The sequence below is a fragment of the Chelonia mydas genome, chromosome 3 (genome assembly GCF_015237465.2).
Source record: "Chelonia mydas isolate rCheMyd1 chromosome 3, rCheMyd1.pri.v2, whole genome shotgun sequence".
Taxonomy (NCBI): Eukaryota; Metazoa; Chordata; order Testudines; family Cheloniidae; genus Chelonia; species Chelonia mydas.
The window spans coordinates 95,559,273-95,572,978 of NC_057851.1; the positions used below are offsets into that span (position 1 = coordinate 95,559,273).

Consider the following 13,706-nt stretch of genomic DNA (forward strand, 5'->3'; position numbering starts at 1 on the left):
AGGATCAAACCTAGCTACATTACTATTTGGGGCTTGGGGATTTTCTCCAGTGCTCCTTGCTCCCATTCTCCATTTATTGTATTGTAGTTTAAATAAATTATCTGAGTAATTGAAACCAGTGTGATTATATTACATTATTTAGACAAATAAAATATGCAGAATTTTGCAGAATTTGAAAATATTGTGTGCAGAATTTTTACTTTTTTGGCACGGAATTTTTAATTTTTTGGCACAGAATTCTCCCAGGAGTAGCACGTATGCTGAGACCACTGCCTATCATGCTGACCAATACTTTCTCATTGTTTCTTTGAATTCCCCTGTCTGTCTTCATCCATCTATTGTCCCCATGTCTTATACTTAGACCAGTGGCGGGCAACCTGTGGCCCATCAGGGCAATCCACTGGCAGGCTGCAAGACAGTTTGTTTACATTGACCATCCACAGGCATGGCCGCCTGCAGCTCCCAGTGGCCATGGTTCAGCAGGAGACGGAGCCTCTTTTTGTTCTGTTTGTACAGCACCTAGCATAGTGGCGTCCTGGTCCACAACTAGAAATCCTAGGCATTATGGTAGTAATAATAATAATAATAATTAATAATAATAATCAGAAGAAGAAGAAGTAACACTTCAGCAGGTCTGATTCTATCCATCAGAGGGCAGAGGCACCCATACACACCAGCAGATGCTACATTACAAAACAAGGACCAGAGGACATGGAAATCAGCAAAGTATGGCTGAGGTGGGAAAATTTACTTGTTGCTGGAAAAATAGCAGAATTTTTCCCTTCGCTGCTCACCCTTTGACACCATTCACATCACAGCTAGGGACTTATAGAAGAATTGTTATCACTCATGAGTATCTTGCCACTAGATGTACATAGCTGGTACATTAGTGGGTCGGAAAGAAGGTACATAGTGGGTAAGAAAATCCTGATATTAACACTGAAGAGGAGACTCTATTACTGGCCCTGTACAGCTGCTTAGCATGAGATGGTATATAAATGGAGTACAGTAGAAATAGCTTTTTATTCTTTGTTTCCCCCGGTTTAGCTTTAGCCCTTCTTGTGTTGCGGAAGGTCTCAGTGATTACCGGTGTACCGCTTGCCCCCCTGGATATGAAGGCCAGTACTGTGAAAGGTATGGTAATTGTGTGGGATGAGATGGAGAGAGAGAATTAGAAAGGGGACAGTGTAGAAAGAGGCATAATGCCTTTCAATGGATGTCAGTAAATAATTAAGTATCTTCTAAATATGCTTCTTTTGATAAGTTATTTCCTCTTCTGTATATGGTTTAAAATCTGGATTTATCAGGTAGTTTAACAATTTCGATTGTAAATTGAGAGTGGATAAACTCATTATTGTTAATTCCAAAATTCTATTGGCTTAGTCTTTTTCTACTCCATGTTCTTTTTTCATTGTACTCCAAGAGCTAAAGAAAATGATATATTTATCTAAAATTATGTGTTATACCTATAAATTGTCCTGATGTCATCCTAAAGTTCCCTTTTTGGCTGTTAGTGAAGCCTTCTTGACCTTGACCACAAGGAAGAAATTTACAGTTAGATTTATTAATAACCAAAGAGACTGCAGTTGTTGTACCCATAACAACAAATAGCTGCATAACACAGTATGAATAAGCTGATCACAGTTATCAGGAGATTATTAGTACAAATTTCTCTTTTAAACACAACAGCCAGACAGTCTCTTGATAAAAGGTAGATCATGGGGGAGATTTCAAGTCAGTCTGTTGTAGAGTTTTACTTCTGATGGGGCTTGAGTGTCTGCAAAGCTTTTAGGGAGCATTAGGCCTTGGCATCATTTTGCCCAACCCTGCTGTCCTGATTGAAACCCACATATTGATTACAGGGTTGTGCCTATAATCAGTTGGTCAGGTGGTATGCAAATTTCTCCGTTACATAAATATATATTTGTTCATAAAGTGCCCCAAAAAATCCCAAGGCTTGTGCTTTTGGGTGCTCAACTTGGTATAGTCTTGCCAACTGCTGACAAGATAAATATAATACACTGCATTCTTAAGAGGACAAATCTGTGTTGATATTTATAATGTCTAGATGTTCCCCTGGCTACACCGGTGACCCAAGAACTCCAGGAAGGTCCTGCCAAGAATGTGAGTGTGATCCATACGGTTCACTGCCTATCCCCTGTGACCCTGTCACCGGACAGTGCACTTGCAAACCTGGATCCACAGGGTGGACTTGTGCAGGCTGCAAGCACCAGCATGTGCGTGATGGCATGGAGTGCATTTGTACGTATACTAACATTACCTTTCAGGGGGTTATGGTGGTTTGTGTCACATCTCAGGAGCTGAATCTTGCTATGGTGCCAGTCAATTATGTAGCTGTTTTGTGTTATTTTTTTGAAAATATCTACCAGACATCTCATTTCCCTAGCATTCTGGCCTCCCATTTTCACAAGCCTCAAGATGCTGGTAAAATCTTCAGTACAGTTTAATACCATCATTGAAAATCCACAGCAAGGCTCTGAAGGACTTCTTTTAGTCAGTTTCGAAGTTTGCAGATTTGCCAAAGGTTGGGGATGCTGCTGTGACAGATTAAAGATCTGGGTTTATTGAATATTTTAGTATGTTCCTAAATGTTTAATCAGCAGCTCCACTGCTTTTTGCCATGAATCATACATAGACTCTGAAAAGTATTCATCAAGGCTTATAGAAAGCCTTGGACATGCTGGTTCACAACCTCCTATTGAAATTGAGAAGATAGAAGCAGTCAGGGTACAATCTATTCAGAAACAAAGAATGTCTTTTGTTTAAAGGATAAAATGAATAGCCAATCTAGCCTAAAACACTGTTGAGTTACATTTTACAAAACTCATACTTTTTGCCCTTGCCTTCAGTTTTTGTGTGTTCAAATTGTCTTCTCTTTTATTATTTTTTGGAATTTGGAATTTTGGAAATTGGATATTATGTTTGTTCTGAGCCCAGAATTTCATTTTTCTGTGATAATTCCTTATGTATTCTCAAAAGCACATAAAAATCAGGTTGCAGAACGTATTCTTGGACACTGAGTCAATCATGAACTGAAATAAGGCATTTTCTTGAAAAAGAGAAAATGAATAGGAACTAATTTAATTGTGATTTTTCCCCCCTCCAGGCATTCACATCATTGTTCTATTTAAAACAGAACACAGATAGGGATCCAATAAGCCCCCAGTATATAAGATTTTTATTCTATGCATACTTGAATATATTGGCAGGCCACAATGAACTGGTTTTAATGTTTTATGTGGATTTTATCTTGTTGTTGAATTTTAATTGAAGCTTTTTCATTTTGTGATTTTCTTTCCATGTGAGGCGCATATAACACCAAAGCAGATAGGCACCATAAAACTAAAATTTTTATTTTCGCGTTGGGAAAATCCTGGAGAACTCATTTCATCTTTACTCAGCCTAAATTTGCAGAGACTTTGGTATGGACTCAGGTACCATTACTATTAAAATATGTAACTCAGAGTTTCCAATGTTCTCACACTTGTCCTCCCTCCCTCTTTCTTCTTCAATATGGTTTGAGCCAAAGCCTACCAAAGTCAATGAAAATATTTCCATTCATTTCAGTCGGATTTGGATCAAGTCTATAGTCTGTTGCATCTCATCTTAAATTAGATCCTGATTCTGCAAAGACTTACACATGCTTAACTTTATGCTCTGTGAGTAATTCTAGAGACTTCAACTGGTCTGCCCAGAGTGCATAAAATCATGAGCGAGTCATTGGAGAATTAGGGCCTTAGATTGTAAACTCACCTGGACAGGGACGAAGATTTTCTGTGTGTTTGCACAGTGGCTAGCACAATCCTGATTGGCCCCAATCCTGATAAGAGCTTGTAGGCTTTGCTGTAATACCCATAATAAATAATAAAATAATAATTCACCTATTATTGAGCACTTTTCAGGGGATCAATTATATGTAGAATTCAGACTCATCTGTAAAAGTTTAGTCACAATATTTTGAGATCTGCAGCAATATTTAAACAACAAATCCTTATCCTCAAATATATGCTGCCAACATGGTACTAATGTGCAAGCAAGGACTTAAATGAAAGGGTGAAAAATAAAAGGGAAAGGGAAAAAATGTAAGACAAATAGAGAAGCTGGGAAATATATATATTAAAAAAATACAAAATTTTGTTTATTTAATTTAACCCTGTGAAAAGAGATGGACATTGCACTACGCCATGCAGCCAACAAACCTGCACTCTGCTATTGGAGAGAGAAAATTTGAGCGAATGTCCTGCCATCAGCCTAGCAGTTCCCAAACTATGTATCAGAACCCCAAATAGGGTAGCATCATCAGCAGGTGAGATTGCAATTCTGTGTGTGGAGGATGCCTTTTTTCTCTACAAAATGGCAGACTCCATGCTGTGTGACTTCGCATGTATGGTTCATGTGAAGTCATGCTGTGCAGAGGACACCATTTTGTAGAGCAGAACACCATCCTCCATGCTTTCTGGGGTAGCACGAAGCAATAAGTCTGAAAATGGGGTTATGAAGGCAAAAAGTTTGAGAACCACTGCACCAGCCTCTGCATGTTTAAATCTTGCTAGCTACTGAGTCTCAGCCATCTGCAACAAATAGGGGATTACGAACAGTGGAGAACAGAAGTGAACCTGAGCCGTACAATTTTGATCCAGATCTGGGTCTGAGTTTTCGCAAAATTTGGAGACGTAGAGATCACAGGTGAAATCCTGCCTCCAATGAGGTTAATGGCAAAACTCCAAATACATTAAATGAAACCAGGATTTCACTTCTTTTTCCCTGATGAAAAAGGGGCGGAAATGATATAAGATTGGTTAGTTTAGTAAGTGTTCTGCACAATCAAGAAAGACACTTGGGATTGATTCCAGGTTCACTCGACCACTTTTTTGACTGGCAGCCCCTGAGATTGCAGAAAGAGGAATAGATAGTAGTCAACATTAAAAAGTCAATAATTATCATAGGTTACCACATAGTGATATCAGAGATTCCATGGATTTCCCTTATACTTAAACTGGGAAATAACTCTGGGTAATTTGATGTGTTGGCACTTTAATGGTGATGACAATATTTAAGACAAAATTCTGGGTTCAGTTACACAACACCAATTTCAGCCATAATATTTTGCTCTCTGTTGTCATGCAGAACTGATACTGATGTGAATGAGCTTTCTGCATGCTTAGGAAGAGTGGTATATTAGGATTGAGGTATTTGTAGTACTAAGAACAAAATTATGCTCCCAGACACTGACGGAAGGGAGGAATGGTTTGTCTTGCTCTGGAACATTCACTTTTACAAAAAAGTATCAGCATTGATCACCTCAGGAGTTAATCCATCTCTGCCCTACTCATCCAGAAAAAAACTTTAAAAGATACTATAGTGTTGTATAATAATGATTCAAAACACTAGAGCTTACAGTGGTTTTACTACAGTGTTTTGGATCATTATTAGAATATTCCATGTGGGTATTTTTGTAATGGAAATTCCATGTAATATGAGGGCTTGAAAGTCAAGAAAGGGAAAATAAACAGAGGAAAATGAGAGATATTGTGAGATCTTTCAGCCATACAAAGGAATTCCAGAAAAAGGAAGACTTGATGGAGAGCCTTTCAACTATATTCTGATCTGTGTGTATTGAAAAAAAATCTGATTCCATTATCATTATCTTTGGCTTTTTTTACTTAAAATAGGTAAGAGTGTAGATGTCTGTAAAACATGTATATCTTGAAGTATCATTTATTATGAGGTCAGTGTTTGTGAAACCATTTTTCTTTGGCATACATGCTTTCTGAGATGCTTTTCACTAGGAGATAGGTCAGAATATTTATAGTACATATTATGCATGAGAGATTGTGGTGAAAACTGAAAATACAATATTTTGTATTAATTGCCAGCTGAAAAGATTGTAATAGTGGCATGATTTGCCCCTTACACACGTGCACTGCTATAATGATCTGAATTTAAAGTTGCATTTGTTAATATTAGACAGAGATTTATGCTGACAGTTTTATAGATAAAGCTTTGGAAACATTTAGTCATATAAAATATATTCATACTCTTGAAATATTTGCTATTGCTCCAGTACATTCAGACTGTGTATTGGAGTAACTGTCTTTTCTCTTCAGCTGTGGTCCTGCCTTGATGCAGTTCATCTTTTCAGCCCAATTGTCAACCAAGAGGTGTTAATTCATATCACTTGCTCACAGAAAACTTATCAAATGACAGTTGTTTGTTCACTGAGAATACTTCATGTTTTTATAAGCTATTCAAATTTTTCCTGTTACGGTAAATTGTTTGGTTTTAACTTGCAGCCCATTTTAATTTCCAGTCACTTCAAAAATATTGAGGGCAACTAGAAATTTCTTATTGTTTTATGTAATATACAGAATATAATAAATACAGAATAAAATAAAATATACCTAAAAAAATTCCCCTGCTTTAAAAGCACACTGTATTTCTCTTAGACAATGCATTTACACCCTCCAAAATGGCTTTTAGATCTGTGTGTCTTCTTGACCAATTAGGAGACAGATGTTGGTATATAAAACACACAGCTTGCCGTAAAACTTGCCTTTAGCTTATGGAAATATGTTTTCTCTCTCTAAACACACAGATGACAAGAGGTGGGCCAGTAAAAGTCTTTTTGATACACAGGCAAAAACCAGAATATAAGGGCCTTCACAAGAATAATTATAATGCACTTCATCTCAAGCAACAAAATATTGAGACGTAGGGGGAAGAATTAAATGAAGAGATGAACTCTTCAAATAACATCTATCCTCCTTCCAGTGTGGCTAGCCTGCCTACTTCTCACTGCACTAAACCGACATCCATTTTCTCTCACACTTCTCCAAGTAGCTCCTTGGTGTATTAAACCAGTATCCATTCTTCTTTCTCCATCCACAATTGGACCAGCCCCTCTTCACAATTCCACTGTCCTCACCTGATTTAGAATGAGGGAACATTCTGATGACTGTGACTGAACATTATGAAAAGCAGAGGAGATTTAATCTACACGGAACAATAGATTTCAGATGAAACTGTCATTCTGCATTGAAAATCATCTACCATACATCCTATTTTTACAAAGATGCACATTTTGCTTAATGGTTTCCTAGCCATTAGGCAGCTTAAAAGGTTGTTGTTGAGTGAGATAATTACATCCTTGTAAAATTTTAGGCACAGCCCTCTGTGTCTCTTAGCATCCCCAGTGTATTCATTGTTTCACAATTACTCCACCTTCCGAAATGCTGTATAGCTTTACTGAACCTATGTAACATGTTTGTGCATGATGATGAGAGACTCATACTCAGAGAGAGACATACCCATAATTTTCTGTTTACAGGGTGAATAATTTTCTGTCTTCAGGGTGAATAATATTAGACGATAAGGTTATGTGAGCTTCTTTTAATGGATGATAAAGGACTGGGGAGAAAAGATTCAAACGCCTTTAAGGCATATGCAGTACACAACAGTCAAATAAATTAAAATCTGAATAGTGAAATGAAGTAGAGGAAAGCACTAAATAATGGGAAGTGATCAGCATTTTCATACTGACCCTTTTTGCAATCTGCATTATATGCTTGGCCGTGCTGTTATGTGTGGTGTGACTATAAAGTGCATAAATGACATGAATACAAGAGGTTTGCATCTATTCAAATACATGGCAGGACAATCCATAGTTCTTTTTTTTTAGTGCTCTTTAGATTTGCTGAATTATCTGCCTGCTTTCTCCAGACTTCCTCTAAATTGCTCACCTAAATTAGGATTTTGTACAGGCTAGTCTATAACGTTTAATGTTAATTTTTTCCCTCTTTATCCCAGGTAAGTCTACTAATTTAGCTCTATAGGTTTTATATCATACTGTCCCATTATCAAGTTCTAGGCAATATTCCCTACCTATTGTTTCCATGTTTTTTTCTAGTTCCATACATTTGTTGGGTTTAATTATCTGCGATTGGTGGCATTATCTTTCACAGAATTGTAAGTGTGCTGTAAAAGATTTTTGGCTCAAACATCTGCCTTAAATGCTTAGCAGGAATAAATATGCTTTACTGTCCCTGTCCTTCCCACAGTTTGTGATGATGAGTGCTTAGGACTCCTTCTAAGTGACTTGGATCGACTAAACCAGATGACTTTGAGTGTCAACCTCAGTGGCCCGTTGCCTCCTCCATATAAAATGCTGTATGGTTTTGAGAACACGACACAGGAATTAAAGGTATCTGCACAGCACACCTACATCAATCCAAGGATTCAGTACAAACACGTATATATTTGCCTGTACACATACCCACAGCTAGAAGTAGGGAAAAAGACAAATGAAAGGTTTAATTACTTCAAACTTGTCACAGTTGGTAAATAGTTATTACAATTATGTATTTTGACTCATGATAATAAGTAAATCATGCAGTGGTAATTTGTTTGTTCACTTGGATGGAAGGAAATATATGGCAGGCACAGAGAAAATGAAATGAAATTCTAGTAAAAATAAATATTCTTGTTAACAGTCCATAGAGCAGTTACATTGTAGTCAGTGCACTGTATACTCTACCACATGCATATATTTTATATCCTGTATTAAAAGATTTAAAGCTGTCAGGACCTCTGAGTAAACAGGTTTGGATGGGTGTGACAGTAGTCATTAGTGTCAAAAAAGGAGATGCATCTGCACTGAGAAGAAAGCTTTGATGTTTCTTCCCTCCATTATTTCTGAAGCCCTGAAATCCATGAAATGGATTTTTTTCCCCAGCATTTGCTATCACCTCAGCGAGCACCAGAGAGACTCCTTCAGTTGGCACAAAAAAACCTGGATACCCTCGTGACAGAGATGGACGAGCTACTGACAAGGGTAAGTCTGTAGCATTCTGAGGTAAAGCTAGGGGTTAGCTTAAAGGGATGCTTCTAAGTGACAGACAAAATTCTTTTTGAAGATGAATTAAATGTGAATGAATGGCTGAATTATAAATCACTTTTCACTCCCAAAGTGCCAGTTTCAAATCACTCCCCACGCCTCCCCTGACATCCTCTTTTTGGGCGGGCCAGTATGTTGAGATGTGTTCTTTTCACATAAACATATAATGTAAGCAGAAGCAGGTACTCAGCATTCAAGAATGAACAGATTTGAAAAAGATAGTGCTAAAGGAAAGAGAGCCATTATTGTGGCAAATATGAACAAGTCTCAAAAGGGTTGCTGCTAGGAGTTATTTTACAAAACCAACAGTGGCTAAGCCTCCAGATTACCACAGTGACTCCTGTGGCTGGAGCCCGTTTTTGGGTAACAGAGGCCTTCAGCAAGTGAGTGAGTAGATTTCTCTCATTTCCCCCTGCACTGAAGTGTTGCCTCTTGAACAGTCTTGGGGTTTCTGCATTAGTAGAATCATGTAACACATAACACACATAATAAATGGAAGGAAGGGGAGGTTGATGATAATGAATATAAATTAGAAGTAAGGAATTGTAAGAAATTGATAAGGGACGCAAAGGGAAGGGACAAAAGGAGAAATCTATGGCCAGCAGAGCTAGGGACAATAAGAAGGAGTTTTTAAAATATATTAGGCACAAAAGGAATCCTGACAATGGAATTTGGTCCATTACTAGATGGAAATGGTAGAATTATCTATCATAATCCAGAAATGGCAGAAATGTTCAATAAATATTTCAGTTCTGTATTTGGGGGGAAGAGAGATGATATAGTCTTATTGTGATGATAACATTCTTCCCATTCCACTAGTATCTCTGGAGGATATTAAACAGATTATACTAAAGTTAGATATTTTTAAAGCAGCAGGTCCAGATAACTTGCATCCCAGAGTTTTAAAAGAACAGACAGAATTTTTCACTGGACCTTTAATGTTGATTTTCAATAAGTCTTGGAGCACTGGGGAAATTCTGCAATACTGGAAGAAAGCTAATGTTGTGCCAATTTTTAAAAAGGGTAAATGGGATGACATGGGTAATTATAGGCTCGTCAGCTTGATATCAATCCTAGACAAGATAATGGAGCGGCTCATATGGGATTCACTTAATAAAGAATTAAAGGAGGATAATGTAATTAATGCAAATCAACATGAATTCATGAAAAACAGTTCCTGTCAAACTAACTTGATATCTTTTTTTGGTGAGATCACAAGTTTGATTGATAAAGGTAATAGTGTTGACGTAATATCCTTAGACTTCTGTAAGGCATTTGAACTGGTACTGCATAACATTTTGATTAAAAAACTAGAATGATATAAAATTAACATGGTACACAGCAAATGGATTCAAAATAATAACTGGAAGATAGCTAATGTAACGCCAATATTTAAAAAGGGCTGTAGAGGTGATCCTGGCAGTTACAGACCGGTAAGTCTAACGTCAGTACCGGGCAAATTAGTTGAAACAATAGTAAAGAATAAAATTGTCAGACACATAGAAGAACATAAATTGTTGCCCAAAAGTCAACATGGTTTCTGTAAAAGGAGATCATGTCTTAGTAATCTATTAGAGTTCTTTGAAGGGGTCAACAAACATGTGGACAAGGGGGATGCAGTGGACATAGTGTACTTAGATTTCCAGAAAGCCTTTGACAAGGTCCCTCACCAAAGGCTCTTACATAAATTAAGTTGTCATGGGATAAGAGGGAAGATCCTTTCATGGATTGAGAACTGGTTAAAAGACAGGGAACAAAGGGTAGGAATAAATGGTAAATTTTCAGAATGGAGAGGGGTAACTAGTGGTGTTCCCCAAAGGTCAGTCCTAGGACCAATCCTATTCAACCTATTCATAAATGATCTGGAGAAAGGAGTAAACAGTGAAGTGGCAAAGTCTGCAGATGATATTAAACTGCTCAAGATAGTTAAGACCAAAGCAGACTGTGAAGAACTTCAAAAAGATCTCACAAAACTAAGTGATTGGGCAACAAAATGGCAAATGAAATTTAATGTGGATAAATGTAAAGTAATGCACATTGGAAAAAATAACCCCAATTATACATACAATATGGTGGGGGCTAATTTAGCTACAACAAATCAGGAGAAAGATCTTGGAGTCATCATGGATAGTTCTCTGAAGACGTTCACGCAGTGTGCAGTGGCAGTCAAAAAAGCAAACAGGATGTTAGGAATCATTTTAAAAGGGATAGAGAATAAGACAGAGTATATCTTATTGCCCCTTATATAAATCCATGGTACACCCACATCTTGAATACTGCGTACAGATGTGGTCCCCTCATCTCAAAAAAGATATACTGGCATTAGAAAAGTTTCAGAAAAGGGCAACTAAAATGATTCGGGGTTTGGAACAGGTCCCATAAGAGGAGAGATTAAAGAGGCTAGGACTTTTCAGCTTGGAAAAGAGAAGACTAAGGGAGGATATGATAGAGGTATATAAAATCATGAGTGGTGTGTAGAAAGTGAATAAGGAAAAGTCATTTACTTGTTCCATAATATGAGAACTAGGAGCCACCAAATGAAATTAATGGGCAGCAGGTTTAAAACAAATAAAAGGAAGTTCTTCACACAGCACACAGTCAACCTGTGGAACTCCTTGCCTGAGGAGGTTGTGAAGGCTAGGACTATAACAGGGTTTAAAAGAGAACTGGATAAATTCATGGAGGCAAAGTCCATTAATGGCTATTAGCCAGGATGGGTAAGGAATGGTGTCCCTAGCCTCTGTTTGTCAGAGGATGGATATGGATGGCAGGAGAGAGATCACTGATCATTACACTGGCCACTGTCGGTAAACAGGATACTGGGCTGGATGAACCTTTGGTCTGACCCAGTATGGCCGTTCTTATGTTCTTATGACAGGTGTCCAGGTGTAATTGTAAATGGGGAATCATCATCAAGCTTGTGTGGGGTCCTGCGTGGATCAGTTCTGGGCCATATGATATTTAACATTTTTATCAGTGACTTGGAAGAAAACATAAAATCATAATTGATAACATTTGAAGATAACACAAAAGTTGGGGGATTGTTAAATAATGAAGAGAGTAGGTCACTGATTCACAGCGATATGGATCACTTTGTATTATGGGTGCAAGCAAAAATATGTGTTTTAATATGGCTAAATGTATACATCTAGGGATAAAGAGTGTAGGCCATACTTACAGCATGGGGGACTCTATCATGGGAAGCAGTGACTCTGAGAAAGACATGGTGGTTGTGGTGGAGCTGAACATGAGCTCCCAGTGTGACACAGTAGCCAAAAAATCTAACACGATCAGGAGATTCATAAAGAGGAGAATTTCGAGTAGCAGTAAAGAAGTTATTTTACTTCTGTATTTGGCACTAGCATGACCACTATTGGAAGTGTATAGGTTTGATTACAGTCTATAAGCACCTGCATGGAGAACAAATATGTAATATTGGGCTCATCGGTCTAGCAAAGAAAGGCATAACATGATCCAAGGGCTTGGAAGTTGAAACTAGACAAATGCAGACAGGAAATAAGGTGCACATTTTAAATGGGAGCAATTAACCATTTGAAGAAGTTACCAAGGGTTACTGTGATGGACTCTCCATCAGTGACAATTTTAAAATCAAGATTGGATGTTTTTCTAAAAGATCTGCTTTAGGAATTATTTTGGGGAAGATTTACGGCCTGTGTTATGCAGGAGGTCAGACTAGCTGATCACAGTGGTCCCTTTTGACCTCGGAGTCCATGAGTCCCTTTTCAGAGGGGTAGCCGTGTTAGTCTGTATCAGCAAAAACAATGAGGAGTCCTTGTGGCACCTTAGAAACTAACAAATTTATTTGGGCATAAGCTTTCGTGGGCTATAACCCACTTCATCAGATTCATGGAGTGGAAAATACAGTAGGCAGGTATAAATACATGTAATATATGCCATCATGTGCCAGCAATGCCCCTCTGCCATGTACATTGGACAAATCGAACAGTCTCTACGCAAACGAATAAATGGACACAAATCAGACAATGCCCCTCTGCCATGTACATTGGACAAATCGAACAGTCTCTACGCAAATGAATAAATGGACACAAATCAGACAATGCCCCTCTGCCATGTACATTGGACAAATCGAACAGTCTCTACGCAAACGAATAAATGGACACAAATCAGACATCAAGAATTGTAACATTCAAAAAACATTCAAAAACCAGTAGGAGAGCACTTCAATCTCCCTGGACACTCAATAACTGACTTAAAAGTGGCAATTCTTCAACAAAAAAACTTCAGAACCAGACTTCAACAAGAAACTGCAGAACTGGAATTAATTTGCAAACTTGACACCATCAAATTAGGCCTGAATAAAGACTGGCAGTGGCTGGGTCACTACAAAAAATAATTTTCCCTCTGTTGATACTCACCCCTTCTTGTCAACTATTGGAAATGGCCACATCCACCCTAATTGAATTGGCCTCGTTAGCACTGACCCCCCACTCTGTAAGGCAACTCCCATCTATTCATGTGCTGTGTATTTATACCTGCCTACTGTATTTTCCACTCCATACATCTGATGAAGTGGGTTATAGCCCACAAAAGCTTATGCCCAAATAAATGTGTTAGTTTCTAAGGTGCCACAAAGACTCCTCATTTTTTATCAGTTCCTTAAAAGCATAATTTTCTCTTTCAAATCCCCTGGGCCTGAATATTTCAGAGAAATAATAAACATGTGTTTGTAGGATTGCCTCTCACACACGGGTACCACAGGTTCACTCAGCATTCGTGATGGAGTTGCAAAGTGCCCAGGAGGTCTCAGACA

General features: G+C 38.0%; 1 protein-coding gene across 2 annotated transcripts in view; it reads left to right on the forward strand.

Annotated features, from left to right (window-relative positions):
* LAMA2 (laminin subunit alpha 2) overlaps positions 1-13,706 on the forward strand; it is a 457,344-nt gene that overhangs the window by 344,507 nt on the left and 99,131 nt on the right. For both annotated transcript variants that reach the window (XM_037894776.2, XM_037894777.2), the window contains exons 31-34: positions 1,048-1,134; positions 2,069-2,262; positions 8,079-8,221; positions 8,753-8,851. In XM_037894776.2, coding sequence (XP_037750704.1) covers positions 1,048-1,134; positions 2,069-2,262; positions 8,079-8,221; positions 8,753-8,851 — 523 coding nt within the window. The remainder of the gene's footprint in view (positions 1-1,047; positions 1,135-2,068; positions 2,263-8,078; positions 8,222-8,752; positions 8,852-13,706) is intronic.